General features: G+C 33.5%; 2 protein-coding genes across 4 annotated transcripts; one reads left to right on the forward strand and one right to left on the reverse strand.

The window, feature by feature from the left end:
* The first annotated feature begins 618 nt into the window (after positions 1-618).
* On the forward strand, positions 619-4044 carry LOC149032910 (putative fatty acyl-CoA reductase CG5065). The gene is made up of 6 exons (XM_089171467.1): positions 619-674; positions 1028-1121; positions 1205-1450; positions 1594-1739; positions 1808-2110; positions 2210-4044. The coding sequence occupies exons 1-6, from the start codon at positions 619-621 to the stop codon at positions 2298-2300; spliced, it is 936 nt and encodes a 311-aa protein (XP_089027593.1). The 3' UTR covers positions 2301-4044.
* Positions 4045-18769: 14725 nt separating this feature from the next.
* LOC149032911 (putative fatty acyl-CoA reductase CG5065) lies at positions 18770-22501 on the reverse strand. Of its 3 annotated transcripts, none has more exons than XM_089171451.1 (9): positions 22319-22501; positions 21715-21894; positions 21002-21095; positions 20673-20918; positions 20384-20529; positions 20012-20314; positions 19739-19882; positions 19274-19531; positions 18770-19185 (listed from the first exon to the last, which is right to left on the reverse strand). In XM_089171451.1, coding segments are annotated over exons 2-8 (1104 nt in total). In that variant the 5' UTR covers positions 21885-21894; positions 22319-22501; the 3' UTR covers positions 18770-19185; positions 19274-19530. The 3 variants fall into 3 exon arrangements, with proteins under 3 accessions (XP_089027577.1, XP_089027575.1, XP_089027576.1); XM_089171449.1 differs by having other exon boundaries at positions 19618-19882; positions 22319-22500; XM_089171450.1 differs by having other exon boundaries at positions 19618-19879; positions 22319-22499.
* Positions 22502-22732: the final 231 nt, after the last annotated feature.

The raw sequence follows: 22732 nt of genomic DNA on the forward strand, positions 1-22732 counted from the left end.
TCATTCAATAAGATATTAAATAAGTCATTGATTATTAAAGTAGCTTCAATTATTGCAAATATTAGTTGCTACCATAAATTACACGTCAGTTTAAAAAATTTTAAATTCTACAGATTACAAATTTTTTAAAAGAAAATATAAATACTTCATTATTATTTTTTAGAATAATGTATTATTTTTATATAAAATAGACTTGAATTTTTCCAGGAATCCAAAATCAAACATTTTGTACCTATAATTAGTATCAATACCATATATTTCAAACACTTATAAATATTTACTGATCTTAAAAATTCGATATTTCTTACTTTAATTGTATGTAATATATTTTTTTATTATAAAAGAATACACACAAAAGACAGGATCATTAAGCGGCCAAACGTTTCAAGAGGAACTTTTTTCAATGATGAAAGAACCGAATTTTTATAATCAACGAGGTAAAATTGCTACATTTTTTTCTGGAAAAAAATTTTTATAAAAGGTGGCTTAGGATTTATAGGAAGGCCTATAATGCAAAAAATTTAGGGTAAATATTTTTCTCCTAGGTTTTTGTTCTCGATTCAATTCGTACATTCGTTATAAGCTTCCAAACATAAATTTTAAATACATTAGAATTGTATGTACAATCGGATAGTTTTTGTTAGTAGTTTTATTCTCCTTAAGATTCATATTGTGTGAAATAAATAGCAAAAAATATTGTTCAAGTTTGAAGTCTATTAATTAATTTTAACTTTCGAAGCAATGTAAGCTTTCTAAATAAGGAAAATAGCATAGAGTTTTTGTCATGCAAAAAGATAACTATTTTTTTTTACAGATTTAATTGCTAGAAAATATATTTAATTCAGCAGAAAATATCTATCTAATAGTACCTGTATTTAAAGATAACGATGATTATTCTTTATTTTTCTCTTTTTCTACTTCTCTTTTTATTTCTATATTTAAACTTTGACACAATAATGTTTTCTTTTATAAAAAATAATTTTCCGCTAAAAACTTTCACTATAAGCGCTATTGCTGCCATTTACAGATGTTGTCCAGTAATAACTACGATTTATTTGCTGGTAAGGGCAAAGAAACAGAAGGATCCGCAAACTCGATTTAAAAAGTATTTCAATGATGTTGTGAGTAAAGTTACACATTTTGTATTTATTATAATCGGAATAAAAGATGTCACCAGTATTAAAATTTATATTTAAATCCTTAGATTTTTGATAGATTGAAGAGAGAGCAAAAAGATGTTGAAAAGAAGATTATTGTGATTGAAGGAGACACGAGTCTATTGAATGTAGGATTGTCAGAGAAGGACCGCGATCGCATTAAAGATACCGATTTAATTTTTCATAGTGCAGCATCTGTACGTTTTCTGGACAATATTCGTCTTATAGTTAATACAAATATTAGAGGAACAAGGGATCTTCTCTTGCTTGCACAAGAGATGACAAGCTTAAAGGTATTGTTTTCCTAGTTAAATCATCCGTATTAAAATTCGTATGTTTAAGCACAGTTCCCGACTAGATCAATTTATTTATATATAAAACTTAGTTTATTTCTATAAATAAATTGTTCTAATTTTATAATAATTTTGTATATTAGGCCTTTGTTTATGTTTCAACGGCTTACTCGCACTGCGTTTACAATAAAATCGAAGAAAATTTCTATAAGCCACCTATGAAAACAGAAGACATAATTAGATTGACAGGGATTTTAACCGAAGACCAATTAGATTTAATCACCCAAAAGTAATAAAACATGAAACCTATTGCATTTTTTAATGATAAGTCGATAAGCTTATTCGTTTGTTTTATAGGCTACTGGGTAAGTGGCCTAACACTTACACATTTTCAAAGGCAATCTGTGAAGATACAGTACAACAATATTCTAATGGAACTCCAACTTGTATCGTTCGGCTAATTGTTGTTGTATCAACAGAAAAGGAACCAATTGCTGGTTGGATAAACAATTTGTATGGACTTACAGGTTTTGCTTTTGGTAGCTTTAAAGGTGTTTTACGATCACTGTATTGTAATGAAAACTTTATTTGCGACCTAATTCCTGCTGATTATGTTGTCAACAATATTATTCCTGCATCATGGGACGTTGCACTAAAACGGTAGTTTTCATATTCATTTTTGAATAATCTCTGGTATCAACTTTTAGTTAATCTTTTAAAATATCATTTACAATAAATAAGTTAGAACTTTTTTTGTAGATCCATTTTACAAAGTGTTAATCTTTCCAGCAGAAGTAATAAATATTTACCTGTAGATAAAGATATTACAGTTTATAATGCGGTTTCCTGAGTTCTAAAACCAATTACTTCGAGTACTATGGAGAATTACCTGAGAACTAACGGATTAAATGTTCCATGGAAAAAAACAATTTAATACTTCTCCTGAATGTGGAACAAAAACTATTATTTTGATATTTTTCTGAAAATTTTTTTGCACTGGATACCTGTAATTATAGTGAGCTCCTTATCATATCTCAGTGGAAAAAAGCCGATGTATTGTTTGACGATATTTAGATTTATTATTCGCCAATAAAAAGAAACGTTAATAAATTAATTGGCTTATTTCAGATTTTTTTTCACAATCTGTGAAAAACGACAATAAAACGGTCGAGCGCACTGTATGTTCTGCTAACGAGAATCCGTTTTAAACTAATGTATAATTTTTTCTATTTTTAGGTAGATGTTAAGCAATCTGAAAAAATTTAATAACGTTTCTTTTTATCAGCAAATAATAAATCTAAATATCGTCATAGAATACATCGGCTTTCTTCTTCTGAAATATAATAAAGAGTCCACTATAATTACAGGTATCCAGTGCAAAAAAATTTTCTGAAAGGCGAAGGTCAAACGACGCATAAAATATTGGTCGGTATACTAAATAAGAAAAGACCACTAGGTAGACCGAGACGTAGATTGGAGGATAATATTAGAAGGAACCTGAAAGAAATAGGGTATGAAGACCGCGAATTGAAGGATCGCGCTCAGGGACGGGAACAATAGCGGGATTTGGTATTTGCGACAATAAACTTTCGAGCTCCTAATGTCGACTAATTGTAATAATATTTGTTCCCCTTTCATGTACGAAATAATCTACTAATTCATTGCTTACAACGACTACTGATTATTCTTTATAGAGTAGAGTATTTAATCGTTGTGAAAGCGGTGAAATGTTCGTGTTGTATTTATTCTTGTAAGTTTATTCTTAACAAAATGAAGATTTAATAAAAAAAAATCATGTGTTTGCATATCACACAAGTTAAAAGTGAAACCTTAAAATAAAAAAATTTCCAGGATAATTAAATATATAATATTATTAAAATAGTATTATTTATACTTTCAATTTGTAATTATTAATTTAATTATAAAAATGCTCGCCTGTTCGTTGGCAACACCCCGACACACTTTTAATATGTTTCTTGCTAGCGCAAACTACTTTGAGAGAATTATTTTGCAGACAAAACTGTTTATAAGCTTTATTTTACATACTAGTCGATTGGGGTAGTAGTTGGTATTTAACTTATCGACAATTCTTTAAATAATAACCGACAGGTAAATAAAATTATTTACATCGTTTTCTCTAACATAGTTCGACTAAATTTCTGTTTTATCTCATAATGTTTTTATTATACGTCACACAATTGGCATCGTTTCATGTTAAACTTTCGGGTAACATTATTTTTATCTTAACATTCCCACCACCGTATTTTACTGTATAAATATGATTTACAGGTATCTCTTCAACACCACGGTTTCTCCTAACACGATATCGCTATAACACGATTCATAATATCGGGAACCCTCCTACAACATGACATCCTGTAAAACGGTTTTCTTTCAAAAAACCTTTTTACAACACTTTACTCTTACAGCTGCGGCGAAGATTACCGTCTTAAAGATACAGTGTTGCAGAGAGCATTTATTTTCATCAGCATGGCTTAAAAACAAAGGTGTCTTACGCTGTTGTGATCTGAAAACATCAACGTTAAATGTATGTTGGAAGAAGATCTGGCTCTCTTCAGTTAATATAGAAAACATGCGTGAATCATCACAAAATCAAATTCTTGGCATATTAGAAATTGCTTAATCAATCGAAGGCAAAGGTTTTATGGATGTGGCTATTGTGGACGTTCAAGATTTAACCCTTTCGCTTCCGTTGTCCAATTCGTCAAAGTATTGTCACTGAACAGAGGCGCGCTCCGCGAATACGTCCAGTACGAGTTGCTGCTGTATATATGTTTTCTTGAGTCCTAAATTACTATTGTGCGGAATAAAAAAATCTTTGCTACAATATAATGAGTATAATTTACATTTTTGATATGAAAACGTTTATAACTTACAAAGGTATAGGTAATATTTTTATTATGAAATATTTATGATCCACAAACAAGTTAACATATTAATGTAAAGTGATTAGTAGTATAAGTACGTATCATAAATTTTAAAGCACAGATCTATACATAAGCCAACATCACACTCTTTATACTCGTATCGTGAGTCGGATCTTTTATCATCGTACCTACAAGTCATATTATACAAACCGCTGCTAAGCGGCGCTGGTACCCACAGGTCATATTGCGTACGATGCTTATAAGCGGCGCTCGTATTCAGTAAAAAAAAAGGTTCTGAAAGTGAAGGCGATACCATTCAACCGAAAAAACGTTCTCGGTTGATTAAACTGGACAGTGACGACGAAGAAATTTACTAAATTAAAGTTGAATTAAATTAAAGTAATATTTTTTGTTTTGTATTTTTCATACATTTATATGTTTATTAAACATTAAGTTGATTATTAAAAAAAAAAAGATCATGTGTGCAGATCACACGTGCTAGAAGTAAAACCTTCCAAAATCTAAGTTCCAAGAGAATGAGACGAATGGACAGTTTTAGGAGTAAAATAATTGTAGGATTTATTTTATATAATATTATAACTATATATAATAGGAGTCACCGTTATGGTCTCTGGGTGGAAAAGCTGATAAATAGCTGATAAATTTTCACAATTTAAGCAATAAAAAAGGAATGCTGGATGCGATAGCCATAGATAGAAACAAAAATGGTAAGATGTTTATCAAAGGAAATATAATCCTCGCCTGGGAGCAGGCCAAGGATGCCGACCTCCCGCACCTCCTCGACAACGCCTCTCTCGCTCTGCAGCCTCTGGACTTCGACGGTACCTCTCTCCTCTGCGCGCGCAACGGCAGCTACATCCGCCCGTACGTCCCGTGCAGCCTGAGAAGCAATCTTCGAGGCGCTCCACGGCCTCTTGCCCCCCAGCGTCTGCTCAACAACGCGGCTTGTCGCCCAAAAATACGTTTGATCGGGCAATAACAAAGACGTCAGCCGCTGGACCAGATCCTGCAGGCATCCCCTGCAGAGATGCTCTTTAGAGCCTCCCTCCGCGTCCCCGGAGACTTCCTCGCCGCAGAGAGCCGCACGGACACCGACGCTCCCTCCTTCGTCGTGGGGCTCCGCAATCTAATGAGGAAGCTGCAAGCCGTCCCCGGATCAAGGCACGTCCCTCCTCACTCGCCTTTCTTTCACAAGAAGCTGCGTTCCTGTCCCTTTGTCGTCAGGAAGGTAGAGACGGTCCGGTCGACCTTGAACCAGCCTTATACGGGCCCCCACCTAGTTCTTCGTCGCCTCGGCGAGCAGGCGTACCTTGTCGAGTTCGACGGGGTTCCTAGGACTTTCTCGACCGCCTCTCTGAAACCGGCCTACCTGGAATCCGCCGACCAGCAACAAGACAGCGCCGTCTCGGCGCCACCCGCGGGGGTTCCGCGCCCTTCACTCAGCTCTATTATTTTTTTTTGAAACTCAGGTAGATGAATTTTTTCTTCTACACTTTGAATTTAAAATATCTTTATCATGGGTTAGCATAGACAAGTATTTCTATTGGTGTTGCAACTAATAACTCTAGATGCTGTTAAAGAAGGGAACAATTGTGGTCGTATTTTTTTCGTTTTATCGGGTTTTGAATTACAACGATTTTAAAATCTATCTCTATTCTCGTTGTCTTATTTTATAGTATTAACAATTTTTTTTCTATATTTTTTTTCTATATTTGTAAAATAAGCTATATTATTTTATTCCTATTGGAAATATAAAGTAAATAGAGTTTATTTTTTTTGTCACGGGTCTAGTTTCTCTTATTTAAAAACTTTACTATTTTATTGAAAAATTAGTATTAATTTCCTAAATACGCAAACATTATATTTAAAAAACATGTCTTTGGATATATATAAGAAAAGTATTCTACAATGTTGATTAATTTTTTTTCTCTGATAATTCTGATAATCATTTCATTTTTTTTTTTTTTTTGTAAAATATTGCAGACAATACAATTATTATATTCTATATATTTCATAATTGTTAATTATAATATTTGCGAAATAAATAATCATTTAATATTAATTTTTCAATAAAATTGAAACATTTTTAAATAGAAAAGAAATGACACGTTTGGTAAAATAAAAACAGACCACGCACCTTCTTTCTTTATTTCGACCGTCAGTTGGTTTGGACCTTATAATTTTGTCGCATACCTACGTGCTTATCTCTGTTTATTCATTCTACCCTTCTATCGCTCCTACCTAAAAGCATTTCGAGTATCGAAAGAATACGTGTCCACGCTTTGTAGTATGCAGTCGAACGCAAACACACACATATACAACCAGGAGCGATAACTACGAAGCGTAGCATAAAGAGGAGACCGAGAATAGGAAAAACTGTATAGCTATATTCTGTCTCTTTCTCGCAGGCTCAATCCTATATGTTTGTCTCTTTTTCTCTCGTTATTTAGTATAGCAGCCGTTACATAGTTCCGTTTCCGTTTATTTACTTTTCAGATTACTCCATTCTAAAGAAGTTTTCACTTAAAAAAAAAATATTTGTTTTTAAAAAGTTTTCAGAACGTAACCTTTCATTTTACATTGGCTCTGGGTATCAAACAATACGGTTTCAAATAACGGCATTTTTTCTAGGAACCTGTGTTGTCTAGCAACTGTGTTGCTGGAGAGTCACCTGTATATATATATACTACTGTAAGGGTGAGAGAAAGACGAAGAGTGCGAGTGTATGGTGTGCATGAATATAATTGATAATGTGAAAGATTTGACAGAACACGCAGCGATATGGATATAAGTGTGAGTGCACGCAGCGATATGAGTATGAGTGTGAATACGTGTAGCGGTAAGAATGCGAGTGTGTGTGTAAAATCTCTCGAATATTTCCGAACCGAAAATAAGGAAGAAGTCTTTTGTTTGATCGGTTGGGAATAGTCTGGAGATCTCGAGAATGATTAACGGAAGTGATTGGGACCATTGGTAGGGTGAATGAATATATAAGCGCAGCGAAGAAGGCGATCTTCGCCTTCTTGATTCGGTGTAACTAGTGTGTATTATACGAGTGTTTCCTAACTATTATTACTTACTTTTTCTTTCCGATTCTTATCTTAAACCTTAATATTTAAATATTTATTATAATAAACATTTTTTCTTATTTTAATTCAATAAATCTTACACTACAGTATATCCATCCTTTATATTGAAATGAACTAGTTGAAGTATTGTCCCTCGCAAGAAAAGTACGGAAACTATAAATTGTCCACCGAACATTATCTCCTAAACCCCATATGGACCACATCCTTTATCTTGCCTTTCGGTATAAGAATCGGGAGGATAGAAGAACACAGGAAGTAAGAAATAAATTCATAAACTTAAAACCGCACAAACTTAATAGCGCACCAACGCTCACCTATTCTTTCACGTAGGAACCATGGCATCCCTAATAAACTTTACAAAGCATAGGCTTAGGAACACATCTAACTAAAATAAAATCCTTATTAAAGATTCTCATCATTCACGTAACAATGGGAACCTTCGCCAATGCTTAGCTGTATGAAACTTAGAGATAAGACAGAAATCATAATACAGGGAACAGTATTCTTTCAAAAATGTCAGAGAATACTCCTACCGACGAGCAATTGAATAAATAGAATAAATTATAAACAATAGGTCCCAAACCACCTACTTCGTTCCTAACCCTTGCAAGCAAATGCCTGACAAAGTCACGTAGGCCTAGCGGAAATCTACTCCTAAAACATTCTAGAACAGATATGCATAAAAAGCTTAAGCTAGCCATCTAGAATTAAAGAGTAGGGAGTACAAAAGTTACCCCTTCCACGAAGGACCTTTTGGGGCTATATAACCCAGAGGACATTGCTCCTGCGGCACTTACTATCATGTCACAGTTACTTACGACCTATTATTGCTTTACTTATTATTTACTTATTATAGTTCTATTCAGTGTTAATTATTCTACGATCACTTGTTCATTACCAGTGTTCTTTCTCTACTACTGCCTAAGTATTAACTCATTATCCATTCCAGTCAACTCAATTCTGGATCTAATTAATTCATTAACTGATTTATAATTGTAATTGTCTTGTCGAATCATTGTGTTGTTCAACCTTCGACTGGAATTAAGCAGTCCAAGCCTCCTAGGCATCTTGAAACCAAGGCACCATTGTACCACAAGTTGTAATGGTTGTAAGTCACAACCATTTATTTTCATTAAATAACATTGTTAATCACAGCTACGGCTATCAATAACTCTCCTTCAAACCGAACCTTCCTCAATTCACCTCTTTAACGTACCTACTCTGTCGTCTTTTATCGCTATTTAAATTGAGAAAACGAACAAGCCTGGTCCCGGTTAAACTCGGTGAAAACAGAGTGACCATAAACAGGCGCTACTTATACTACTTAAGCAAACTCGTCCTCTAGGAGGTAACAGTACTATTAGTTATGTCGTATATAAATATGAAAAAAACGTGTGATCCGAATAAAATGAAATAATACTTGAATTGTAATACAGCGTAATCTATTGAATATTTACAGAACATGGAGATCTAGATATCCTCTAAATAATAAATTCGTAAATTAGTAATAAAGAATATTTAAAAAAACGCAATAAAAACTATACTATATTTTAAGGTCGAAAAAATCATACGAAATGAAAAAATTTCAGTAAAATCGGTTAAGTAGTTTTGGAGTTCATCGTAAACATACAATGTGACACTAAATTTTTTTATGTACTGATGAGAAAAATTGAAACGTTACCCGGGAATGATAGTTTTGACATTCTTTTACATTTTCAATAGAAATCGAAACGGTTGGATTATTAAGATCGTTTTCTAGCATTACAGAAAGGAAAAATACTTTTACGACCTCTTCTACTATCTATTAAAAACGTTTAATACTAAATATTATTGACGGGATAAACGTGCTGCACCATCTACTAAGAGAAGTATGCAGAATTTTTCAACCCTCTTTTACGTAGTAGCCGCAAAACATTTCTATTATATATAAGCATTGCTACCAATTGTCCGGTGTAGATAAAACAAGATTTTATTTTTTTCTCTCCTGCATGTGAGGCTCTGAGTTTTTCAGCGATCTATAAGAAGGTCTTTTGCTAAAAGCAAAATAGTATTATATTCTTATTTTGAAACATTAATGTTTTTATGTTTATGTTATATAAATATGTAAATTAATTGTAAATTTGAAAATAATAATTGTATCTTATTTATAAGTATGAAAGTGGAATAAAATCTGTTGACGAAGAGACCATTATGTCTTTGCTTGCTGAAAATCTATCTATATGAAAATCTATGAGGGCTTAAATAGAGAGAATGAATGCAATTTTAAGAGAATATAAATCGCATTCAGCAACTTCAGAATATTGAAGCAAATACAATGTTTCATAATCATGAAACTAATTAAACATGGTAAAAGTTGTAAATATTAAAAAAAAGTAATGAACTGCACATAGCATAAATGAGTAGTTAGAATTGTACATTTGAAATAAAATAAATTGGTATTATTTATATGAATATATCTATATTTATTTAATCATTTGTTCCGTTATAAAAATATTATAAAATTATAAATAATACAATAACATCATTATTAATAATGCAAAATATATTTGCAGCAAATGCTTAAATTAAATGTTTCAAACAATTCATTTCATAGTCGCAGATCCATAAAATTTGGTATGACGTTTGCAGTTCTCATGATAATTTTTCGCGCAATACTAACGAACATTGAAAAAGTGTTCAATTATTTAATACTTAACACAGCAACAATTTGGAAAATTAATGTTGATTTTCTCAAATAATACTTTTAGTAAAGCAAATGTATTTTTCAATATGTTTTTAAACAGATATCAATAGTTGTCTACGACTATTACACGATTTCAATAAAATTTCTTATTCATTCATTCACAAATAATTAAAAAAATTTCAAATAATAACGATAAAACTCCCAGACTAACACTCTGTTTGGGATTTCTAATGCCCAATCAGAACTCGCCACAGTTGTCGCTCGATGCAGACTCGCCATAACTCATCACGGCGGTTGAAGAATCATCTTGATGCCGGCTTGTCAGTCAGTCATCTCTTTGTCATCGCATATACAACACGTGTCTTCTCATATTGTTCTCTACAACTCGTTCCAACCGCACGAGTTATGTTACAAGCGTCCGAAATAGAGAATTACGAATACGCGAGAAAATAACGATAACGGATTTGTTTGGTTCGGATAGGCAAGTAAATAATCGAACTAGAAGCGTTGATTAAAATACTTCCGATTTATTTACGTCTTTACAATTAAGAAACCCGACAGAGAATGATCGTCGCTGACGCGAAGGCAGCGATGGATAGCACCTTCCCTTGCCCTTCCATCGTACTCGAGCACCAGGAGGATGTTTAGTCTACTCATGCTGATAACGGGGCCGGCCGCTCGGGCATTCCAGAGGCCCGATGGCCGAGTCATATGACTCCTCCCTGCCGAAGTTCGAGGACGTCCTCGTCCTTGACGTCCGTGGTATGTTGCCTCCCCCCATGCTGCCTCCCCCTATTCTTACATTTATACAACAAGTAAACAAGCATGACCGATATCAGCAACAACACCAGTACAATCGAGGTTACCGATGTATGAAATTCCAATCCGAATGATTTATTAGGAGTTATGAATTTTGGGGTAGTTATTGTGGGTATTACCAAACTTTTCAGCGGTTCGAAATTCAGTTGATGATTCCTGATTATGAGAGGTTGTAAAAGATTAATTTGCTTTGCTTCTCCGAAATCTTTGTCGAGTTCGTACCCTTGGATTTGTAGGTTACCCCCCTGTACCAAATGTGTCCCCCTGATCATGGTCTCGTTGTTACCATACTTAATCTTTATATAGTAGTTGCTTGATATTAACGTTGAATTCTCGGTTAATTTGTAAACGAGCACCAGTGAAGAGCCCACACCCACAATGATCGGCCCCGTTCCGACGGCCGTTATTTGTTGACATAAGTGTACTTCTTTATCAACGAGCCGACATTCCTTTGCATATAGCTTGATTGTAGGTCCAATTAAAGTCCAAGGTGTGGTAATAATTTCCGTTTGATTATTATTATTGATAATAGCAAGTCTTTGAATTAAGGCGAATTCAATGGGATTTAGGATAGGAATTTTAAGGGCATATATGATAGAGTCTTGGGTAAATACGATTGTTCCCCTAGTAAAGCGAAAATCTAACAAGCTATGATAATGTAACATAAGCTCCTTATAAGAATAAATACCCAAAAGGTGTGCACGAATATTTGACATTTGTTCGTATGTAAGTATTTCCAAATCGAATAATTGTTCCGAAAAGATGAAAGATCTTTTTTATTTTGCCTAACAAATCGAGAAAATTTTGTCCCTGTATAATAAGCGTGGTTATTCCTTCGAAGAGATTAAATTTGATGTTTTGGTCATTCAAAGTTTTTGCCATATTTAACAAACTTCCGTTGATAATTCCTATGTTAGCGTTTATATCCTTGCCGACCTTATATATTACACTTATTGATTTATTTATCATGACTATATCCTCTTGCTGTTGATAGTTAAGTAGTTCTAAATTACTATTGATTTTTCTCAAATCTTCCGCATCCGGGTTCCCAAAAAAATATTTAATCGCAGTGCCCAATCCATCCACCAAGCCTTTCCTACTCCTTTCATTGAAAGGTGCTATCTGTTGTAAATTTTGACGTATTTCTTCACAAATGATTGCAACTTGTTTTAATAATCCTGATTCTTTAAGTTCTTGTTTTAGAGATAACATATGGTAATTAGTGAGAATTTGAGTATATATACTTCTTAGATTATGAAGGTTTATGTTGAAGTGTATGTGGTGATACTCTGCTATGATCCTTCCAACTCCTTGCCGATAATCATAATGGGCCGAACCAATGTCCCCCTCATTGTCACCCCTAGCGAGCATTGCCGTGAGTAACAGGATCAGTGCAATCCTCATCGTCCTGTGAAGAAGAGATCTTTCTTAATTTCTTGGCGCTTCGTAAATTATAGCGTCGGGGTTGACCATGTATATAACACTCTAACGCGGGACCCTTCTGTTCGTTTACAAGTACCTTCTGATATCGTGCTGCCGTTTTGTCACGCTGTTGTTTATGTGTTTTAATATAGATTTCTTTATTTTCTAATGTTTTATCGGAGTCGTTAGGTAATTTTTGCTTATTTATTTGCTTATTATATAAAGTGTTATAGAAAGGTAAAATTTCATTTTTCCGTATCTCATTATATTTCTCGATCGTGTCGGCCTCCGGTTCGATTACGTGTTTATGTAAATCTTCGTACGGTCCATATAAAAGGGTAAAAGGTGCAAAGTTTGTGGTTGAATGAATACTTTGATTATAAATTAAAATTGCTGTAGTCATATGGTTTTTGATCGTTTCTCCAGGATTTTGTTCCATAAGGATACTTAATTTCTCTCTTAGAGTGGAATGTAAACGTTCTATCGGTCCATTTGACGTATGGCGATTGATGGTGGTTTGGTGATAATCTATCTTGTGTATGCGGCAAAACTCCCTGAATACAGCCGAATTAAATTCACTGCCGTTATCCGTAGTGATTTTGTCTGGAAAATTATGATGTGAGGCAAAATGTCTTAATTTATTTAAAATGGTTGTGGCGTTTCCGTCCATTAGGTGATAGGCTTGAGCGTATTTGGAAAATATGTCTATGATCGTTAAGAATTTTTCTTTACCAATATGAAAAAATATCCATGTGTATGTGTTGCAGCGGTTTATTAGCAATTATAGGGCCATAAGACTCCGTTGTATAAGGTCTTCTTTCATATTTATTCTCTAGGCATAGTTCGCATTGGTTTATAAAATTTTGAATGATACGGTCCATGTTTAAAGTGTAAAATTTTCTTTTAAAGTGAGTTATAGTTTCCTGTATGCCGTTATGGTTTTGGTTATGATACTCCTCTAATTTTTTCACAAAGTTTTTTCGATCTATTACAGGTGTGTAGATGTTAGTTTTAATCAATTTCAATCTTTCTTTGAAATGTTCCTTGAGTATTTTATACATAAGGGTTTCCAAATTCTCGTCTGCAAAGTAAATTCCATATTGTTTATCAGGGTTGATGTTTTCTCTTAAAAATTTTAGTAATTGTGTCTCCGCATCATCTTTATTAATTTTGACCGTGTATAGTATTTTGAGTTTATCTTTGATCGTTTTCACCTCATAGTCTCTTCCTGATTTGATTATTACACCGTAATTAAACATGTGAATGTTTTTTTCCGTTATGGGCAAAGAGAAGTCTAGATTTTCATCTGATGCACGAACGGTTGCCATATCGTCATCCTTATCCTGAGCATTGAGTTCTATCCTGCTTAAGGCATCTGCCACACCATTTTCACGACCCTTCCTATATTTAATGTCGAAATCATATTCTTCTAATTTAATTCTCCATCGAATTAGGCGAGTGTTGGGTGTCTTTAAGGACCAAAGCCAGGTAAGCGGCTTATGATCTGTCTCAATAGTAAATCTTCTCCCATAAATGTATGGCCGAAAATGCCTACATGCTTCCACGATGGCCAATAGTTCCTTTTCTATAGTGGAATAATTTTGTTCCGCAGAATTTAAGGTTCTCGAATAGCATGATATAAGGTGTTTCTCCTGGGATAATTCAGCCCCTATTCCAACATTCGACGCGTCTGTAGTAATAATGAAAGGCTTGGAGAAATCAGGGTATGCTAGTACGGGCGCATTCGTAATTAACTCTTTTAACTTGTTAAACGCCCCCATGTAATCTGAATTTTGACAATCTATCTGTTCACCTTTAGTAAGTACCTTTGTAAGTGGCCTGGATATTGTAGCATAGTCCTTTATAAATTTTCGATAATATCCGATGAGTCCCAGAAACGATTTCACCTCTTTTTGCGTTTTCGGAATGGGATACCTGACTATAGCATCGATCTTGTCAGGATTGGTCCTTATCCCCTCGGGTGTTATTATGTGTCCTAAGAATGGAACCTCCTTTCTTAAAAATTCACTTTTATCTATCTGAATCTTTAATTCGTACTTCCTTAATTCTTCCAATATGAGCTTCAAATGTTGTAGGTGTTCCTGCAGTGATTTGGAGAATATTACTATGTCATCCATATATACGAAACAAAATCGGTGTAAATATTTTCCCAATATTCTGTCCATCATTCGTTGGAATGTGGCAGGAGCGTTCTTCAGACCGAAAGGCATTCGGACATATTCGTAGTGTCCGTTTTCGACTGAAAAAGCCGTTTTCTCTATTGAGCTCTCGTCTACAGGTATTTGGTGAAATCCCTGCGCTAGATCCAACGTGCTAAAGTAAGTACATTTACCCAAGTTTTCTAAGATTTCTTCCATCCTTGGTAACGGATATTTATCTTCGATAGTTTTATCATTTAATTTTCTATAGTCGATGACCATACGCCATTTCCTTTTTCCGCTAGCATCTGATTTTTTCGGGACGACCCAAACCGGTGACGAATAAGGTGAGTTACTTGGCCGAATAATTTTATCGTTTAGCAATTTTCTTATTTGTTCCTGTATAATTTCTTTCAGGTGATACGGATATCTAAAACCTTTGACGTAGATTGGATGGTCATCCTTCGTTCTAATGTTGTGTGTTACTGCAGTGGTTGCTGATAGCCTTTCGTTATCGCTGTAAAAGCAATCCCGATATTTACAGCATAGTGTTACGATTCTTTCTTTCTCCTCGCTGTTCATATGATCCGTCCTTATCATCGTCTTCGTATCCTGATGGTGATTCATAACGACGGGCTTACATTGCTCCGGTATATTATTCAAATAATCTATTTCAAAACTTCCTGTGCTGAATGTCCTGGTTTTATAATTTATACTTGCTTTCAAGTGTTGTAAGTCTTTATTTCCGATTAAACAATCATATGTTGAGTGCCATCTCGCTATTAGAAATGTGATAGGCGTGTCGTCTCCAAATTCCTGTAAAATCGGAAACGTGAGAGCATGCGTACCCTGTGTTACCTTATGCACTGACCTTATTTCAAATTTATATGGGAAAATATTTTTTGAAAATAGTTTATACGCTATTTCTGGATTTATGACAGATGATGATGCTCCAGTGTCTATGAGAATTTTCAACGGTGGGTTGTTAGTTATGAGGTGTGGCAATTCAGGTGAGCTTCCAATATTATTTAAATTGACTATATCTTTTCGGTGAGATTGGGGTCTCTTTGAAAATTTTCAGCATCACACATTTCTTCCCTTCCGTAATTGTCGACGTTATCATCGATAAAATGCAATTCCCTCTGACATTCTGGTGTCTCTTCGCGCTCCTCCTGATTATGCAGTTCCTCTGAAATGAAATTCGGGGGTCCTGTGCTTCTAAAGAAATTATTCGCTCTTGGTACAAAATTACTTGGCGTCGCAGATAAATTATTCGATTTATCAACTAGATTTCCATTTGGTCTACTAGTATTTCCGGTATCCACCGACATGGGTGTAGGTCGATAACTTTGTTGTCTAGGCTGGTTATTGACACCGCTTCCAAAATTATTTCCAAAGTTTCTTCCAGAATTACCCCCAAAATTTGCCATTGCGAATCTAGGCTGTGTATGTGCAATTATTGGCCGCGATTGAAATCGTTGGAATGAGTTTCCATTTCCTGATGTTCCAGGTGTGCTGAATTGATTAAAATTTCTTAAATTTCCTCTTACAAATGGATCTGTGTTTCTTGAATTACTCGAACTAAAAATGTTAGATTTTGATTTATTTTCCCGTTGCCTTGCAAAACTGAGGAATGCCGCCTGTTGCTCATGATTATCAAGTTTCCTACATTTCATTAGGCAGGCTTCGATATCCTCCAGTTCGAAGTGTGTCAGATATGTATGATAAGGTTCCTTAATACCATTAATAAATACATTTTTTGCGACATTTTCGTAAAATGAACATTTTAAAACGACTGATGGCGCATCCTGAACATTCAACTGTACATGCGCTTTTAGTTTGTTTAACCGCAACTTGACCTCGTCTGCATAGTTTTCATAGTTTTGGTTAGTCAATTGGTAACACGTACTGAGCTTATTAAATAATAACTCCTCGGAGCTAGGATCACTATATCTATTTATTAGGAGTGTTTTACATGCGGCCCAATTCGGCGGGTTATTCGCAACTACCAAATCTAATGCTTCTCCTTGTATTTTCGATTTTATGAGTGCAAATAATGATATATTTATGGCATCATCATTGGTTGCCAAATTCTCGACAAACTTGTCACACGTTTGTAGAAAGTGCGACAAAAATCTAGTTCCCCCTTCATAAATGGGAATCGCGTCGCGCCATATTGCTAATCTTAATTTAAATTGTTCTAAACCACTTTGTATATTCTGAGCCATTTTGTATATTTTCCAACAATCGTATTTGGGAATAGGGTTATAATGAAATGGAATGAAAGGAATTTCAAAGACTTACTAATTTCTTTGACGATTCCAAGTGAGACTCTGCTTGCAAGTGGACTCCAAAGCTTGACGTAGTGGACTGTGACGATGGGGTTAAAAATCCAGCTGCCTCCTCTTTGATGATTTCCGTCAAGGATCTGGCGGAGAATCCAGATTTGTCAGCCTCACAGTATCCTACCGGCTGCGCCAGTTATGTTACAAGCGTCCGAAATAGAGAATTACGAATACGCGAGAAAATAACGATAACGGATTTGTTTGGTTCGGATAGGCAAGTAAATAATCGAACTAGAAGCGTTGATTAAAATACTTCCGATTTATTTACGTCTTTACAATTAAGAAACCCGACAGAGAATGATCGTCGCTGACGCGAAGGCAGCGATGGATAGCACCTTCCCTTGCCCTTCCATCGTACTCGAGCACCAGGAGGATGTTTAGTCTACTCATGCTGATAACGGGGCCGGCCGCTCGGGCATTCCAGAGGCCCGATGGCCGAGTCATATGACTCACGCGTCTTCTCAACTTTACATACGTCTTCTCAAAAAGTATAAGTTCGGTGGGATTAATATAATCCTCATCGTCCGGATCATAACTGATTAATATAATCAGGCCGTCTCTAGTCTACTCATTGTGATATTCTCTGTGTAAAGCTTGGAACGTGGTTAGCTCAACGGCTACCCATTTTGAATCTCAACCGACACGCGGTGTACACCTACGAAATTTAATAAATCTGACAACTCACAGCAAATGCTCGGCGTTCTTCTCATTTAGACCACTCAATTCCTCAACACACTCACTACATATGATTTTTTTAAACTGCCCGCTCACTCGAGGAACAAAGATGGCGGATGAGAATACTCATGCCTATAGTGCTCTAGCGCGGGTGTTATAGACTATAGTTTTATGAGAGATGGGCATTCGATAACGGCGGACCTGTACTGTAAACAGTTAGAAGAAATGATGAGGCAGCTGCAAATTATTCAGCTTAGATTGGTCCACAGGGACAGACCAATCCTTCTGCAGGAGAACACTCGACCACACGTTGCAAGATCGACGTTATTTAAACTACAGGCACCGGACCTAGAAACACTTTGTCACCTACTGTACTCACCAGATCTCGCGCAGACATGCTACCATTTTTTTCGAACTTTAGACAATTTTTTACAAGGAAACACATTTAGTTCCCAACATGCAATGGAAAATGCCTTTCGCGATTTTATCACCAGCTGCTCTCCAGATTTTTTCGCTACAGGTATTAATCGCTATCGTTAAAAAGGCAACGTTGTATTGATAGTTTAGGTGCATATTTTGATTAATTATATTATTTATTGCCAGAGATATAATAAACTAAACTTTCAGTCATAAATCAGACATTTCATACTTAATGACCAATAGTTAACAAATTTATATAAAAAGTAATATTCATATAAATTCAAAATAAACGGTCCATTTATACTATTTTTAATGAATTATACATGTAAAGATTTTCTATTAAATATATAAACATATTATCGATGCAGCATTCGTAATTACATATTATTCGCATTATTTTATTTTTTTAAGCACTGCAGAATTTTGCGCGAAGCTGTTTCTCTGTACGGAAGGGTTCAACAGACAATGCCGTTCTCTACGAAAGTATATTAAAATAAAGTATTTAATGATAGAATAATAATATTTCTTTAAAATATATCACATATACTCTAACGTTAAAAATTTATTTTAATAATTAATATTACATGTATTACATAATATGATATATTTTAATAGATGTCATCCGCGAAAGCCACTATAGTGGCGCGTTATACTGGAAGATGGCATCTGCGAAAGTCAGTATAGTGGCGCGTAGTGCCTAAGAAGTAATTGGTTATATAAATGTTAGGAGTTAAGGAATTTCTTCTTATCAGGAACTATTTGTAGTTATTGTATTCTTCATGAGAGAAGAAAGATGGATAAATTTTTATTTTTTTATTTCCATTTTTTCTACGTTCTTTATCATTCAAAGTAAACATTAAACATTTTATCATTCCACTTATAATCATCAGATATTATTTGAACAATAAAAACAGATCCGTACTTCTATATAATTGCTAATAGTTTTAACGTGTAGACATCTTCTCTTCAAAACATGAAGTCAATGAATCTAATAGCAAAAGTATATCAAACCTATACGGAAAATTACTTATATTCTAAAAAAACGATTATTTTATTCTATCTGCTAATAATTATGACAGATTATTTTGTTGTCGTTTTTCACAGATTGTCAAAAATAAAACATGTAAGTAAAAATAAAATATAATAAAGAATATAAAATCCAAAGAATAAAAAAATAACTAAACCACTTCAACGTATAATGAGCTATTGTCAACCTGGAAACGATAAACAATAAAAGAGTAATTAATTATACATAGGATAAAGATAATATTTGTTATAAAAAAAAGATAATAAAACATTTACCTTCTATAAAAAGGTCTCGATTCTTCAACCGTATCCATTGGGTCTTTACCTAAAAATACTCGCAATCCCCTGATGTAAGTAATAGAAAAACACTTCCAATCAATATCAGCAACATTAAAGAAGAAGTTACTTTTATCAAAAATAGATAATTTGTCCCATAACTTCAAGACATTATCGTTTGTAAATTCCCATTCATTCATTGTGAAGAAACTTATTACATGTTTAAACTTCTCTATTTTTCTGTAGACATTAAGCAGTCTGAAAAAAAGCCATTAATTTATTTATGCTCTATTTCATCGACGGATATTAAATAGCTTGTTAATCAAAATATTATTATAAATTACATTGGCTTTCTTCCACTGAGATATAAAAAAAGAGTCCACTATTATTGCTGGTATCCAGTGAAAAAAAATTGTCAAGAAGATATAGAAATAATAGTTCTTGATATACCATATTGAGCCGTACCAAAGCACTTTTTTCGACGGGACTTGAAGTCCCTCAAAAATTACATTTCTCCTTATAGTATCATAAGTAATTGGTCTTTGAACGGAGGAAACAGAATTATAGACTGGAATCTCATCGTCAACAGGTAAGTATTTGTTATCTCTGCTGGAAAGATTAACACTCTGTGATATGGATATACAAAAAAAGTTCTAACCTATTTAATGTAAATGATATTTTAAGAGATTTACTAAATTTTTATTTTAGTAGTAAACTAAAAAAGGAGATACAAATTACCGTTTTTGTGCAACATCCCATGCTGCAGCAATAATGTTGTTGACAACATAATCAACAGGAATCATATCGATAGTTAAGTCTTTATCACAATACAATGTTCGTAAAATACCTTTCAAGCTACCAAAAACAACACCTGTAATTCCATTCAAATTGTTTATCCAGCCAGCAATTGGTTCCTTTTCTGTTGATACAACAACGGATGGCCGAACAATGCAAGTTGGAATTCCATTAGAATATTGCCGTACTGTATCTTCACAGATTGCCTTTGAAAATGCGTAACTGTTAGGCCATTTCCCCAGTAGCCTGTAGAACAAACGAATATGCCTATAGACTAATGTCTAAAAGAATGCAATAGGTTTCATGTTATATTACTTTGGGGTGATTAAATCTAATTGGTCTTCGGTTAAAATCTCTGTCAATCTAATTATGTCTTCTGTCTTCATAGGTGGCTCATACAATTTTTCTTCTATTTTATTGTAAACACAGTGCGAGTAAGCTGTTGAAACATAAACAAAGGCCTAAAGAACAAAATTATTATAAAATTAGAACAATTTATTTTTAGAATTAAACTAAGTTTTATATATAAATAAATTGATCTAGTCGGGAACTGTGCTTAAACATACGAATTTTTATACGGATGATTTAACTAGGAAAAAAATACCTTTAAGCTTTTCATCTCTTGTGCAAGCAAGAGAAGATCCCTTGTTCCTCTAATATTTGTATTAACTATAATACGAATATTGTCCAGAAAACGTACTGATGCTGCACTGTGAAAAATTACATCGGTATCTTTAATGCGATCGCGGTCCTTCTCTGACAATCCTAAATTCAGTAGACTCGTGTCTCCTTCAATCACAATAATCTTCTTTTCAACATCTTTTTGCTCTCTCTTCAATCTATCAAAAATCTAAAGATTTAAATATAAACTGTAATATTCGTGACATCTTTTATTACGATCATAATAAATACATATTGTTTAACGTTACTCACAACATCATTGAAATACTCTTTAAATCGAGTTTGCGGATCCTTCTGTTTCTTTGCCCTTACCAGCAAATAAATCGTTGTTATTTCTGGACAACATCTGCAAACCGCAGCAATTGCATTTATAGTAAAAGTTTTTAGCGGAAATTTATTTCTTATAAAATAAAACATTATTGTGTCAAAGCTTAAATATAGAAGTAAAGCAAAAAGTAGAAAAAGAGAAAAATAAAGAATAATAATCGTTATCTTTAAATACAAGTACTATTAGATAGATATATGTTCTAGCAAATAAATCTGTAAAAAAATAGTTATCTTTTTGCATGACAAAAACTCTATGCTATTTTCCTTATTTAGAAAGCTTACATTGCTTCGAAAGATAAAATTAATTAATAGACTTCAAACTTGAACAATATTTGTTGGTATTTATTTCACACAATATGAATCTCAAGGAGAATAAAACTACTAACAAAAACTATCCGATTGTACATACAATCCTAATTTATTTAAAATTTATGATTATAAGCTTATATTGAATGTACTGATTTAATTAAGAACGAAATAGTATATTTCTCACCTAGGGAGGTAAAGTAAGAAATGTCTCAGAGTACATGTAATTGTTGGCCGAGTCGAACGTGAACAACGCGAAGCATCGGCCAACAATTACATGTACTCTGAGACATCTCTTACTTTACCTCCCTAGGTGAGCAATATACCATTACCTTAAAAGTTTTTCCATTATAAGCCGTCCTATAAATCCTAAGCCTCCTGTTATAAAAATTTTCTTTCCAGAATAAAATGTAGCAATTTCTCCTCGTTGATTATAATAATTTGGCTCTTCTACCATTGATAATATTTCTTCTTGATACGTTTGTCCGCTTAATGATGCCATTTTTTGAATTCTTTTATAATAAAAACAAAATTCGTTTTTAAATAAATGAAAAATTCAGCTTTTTTTCTTTTTAAATAATATTCCTATAGTAACAAACGTAAATAAAATAAGTATATTTATTCTAATAAAGTAATTATTTTATAAAATTAAAAAGTTTTTTGACATAACGTTTGAAAATAAACATGCCAATGAATATTTCTAATGACTGAAGCTATTCTCATATTCTATGGCCTTTTTAGTGTTTCATTCAATATAAAATCACAATAAATTCTTATCCAACTTTTAGTTTTATTCAAAACATAAATTGAAATTGAAAATTTAGTTCGTTTGTCCTTTTACCTTATTTACAGGTGTTACACTTATTTAGAAAATTTGATCTTTTGTGAATTTCACAGTTGCGAAAAGTATAGAATAGTAAAAAATAAAAAACTTACCTATTTATCTCAACAACTTTGATCACAATGAATATAATAAAATATGTCGACAAGTTCTTCGATTTTAAACTATTAAAGAAAAACTTTTATTAACTTTTTATCTTATAAAGAACTAAGTATATTTGTTAGTTATTAAAAAAGTTTATAATAAACTATGTATTAAAAATGTCCTCTTCATAAAAATTTCTATTAAACTTTTTCTAAGTAACCTAGTTCAATTCCAATTAAGGTTTGAATAATATAAGTTAGTCGGTCACTGCATTTATATAGAGATAATCCCACTTACGTACCATGTGCACCTTTGATGTTATCAATTTGCATACAATACAACAGAAATTAGCATAGTCATCGTGAGAACGTTCGTTTTACAATAACATGCTAATTAAATTATTCTAAATTTTACACAGTCTCATA

The sequence above is a fragment of the Polistes dominula genome, unplaced genomic scaffold, assembly GCF_049000335.1.
Source record: "Polistes dominula isolate Pdom_NZ unplaced genomic scaffold, Pdom_raw_medaka contig_26, whole genome shotgun sequence".
Taxonomy (NCBI): Eukaryota; Metazoa; Arthropoda; class Insecta; order Hymenoptera; family Vespidae; genus Polistes; species Polistes dominula.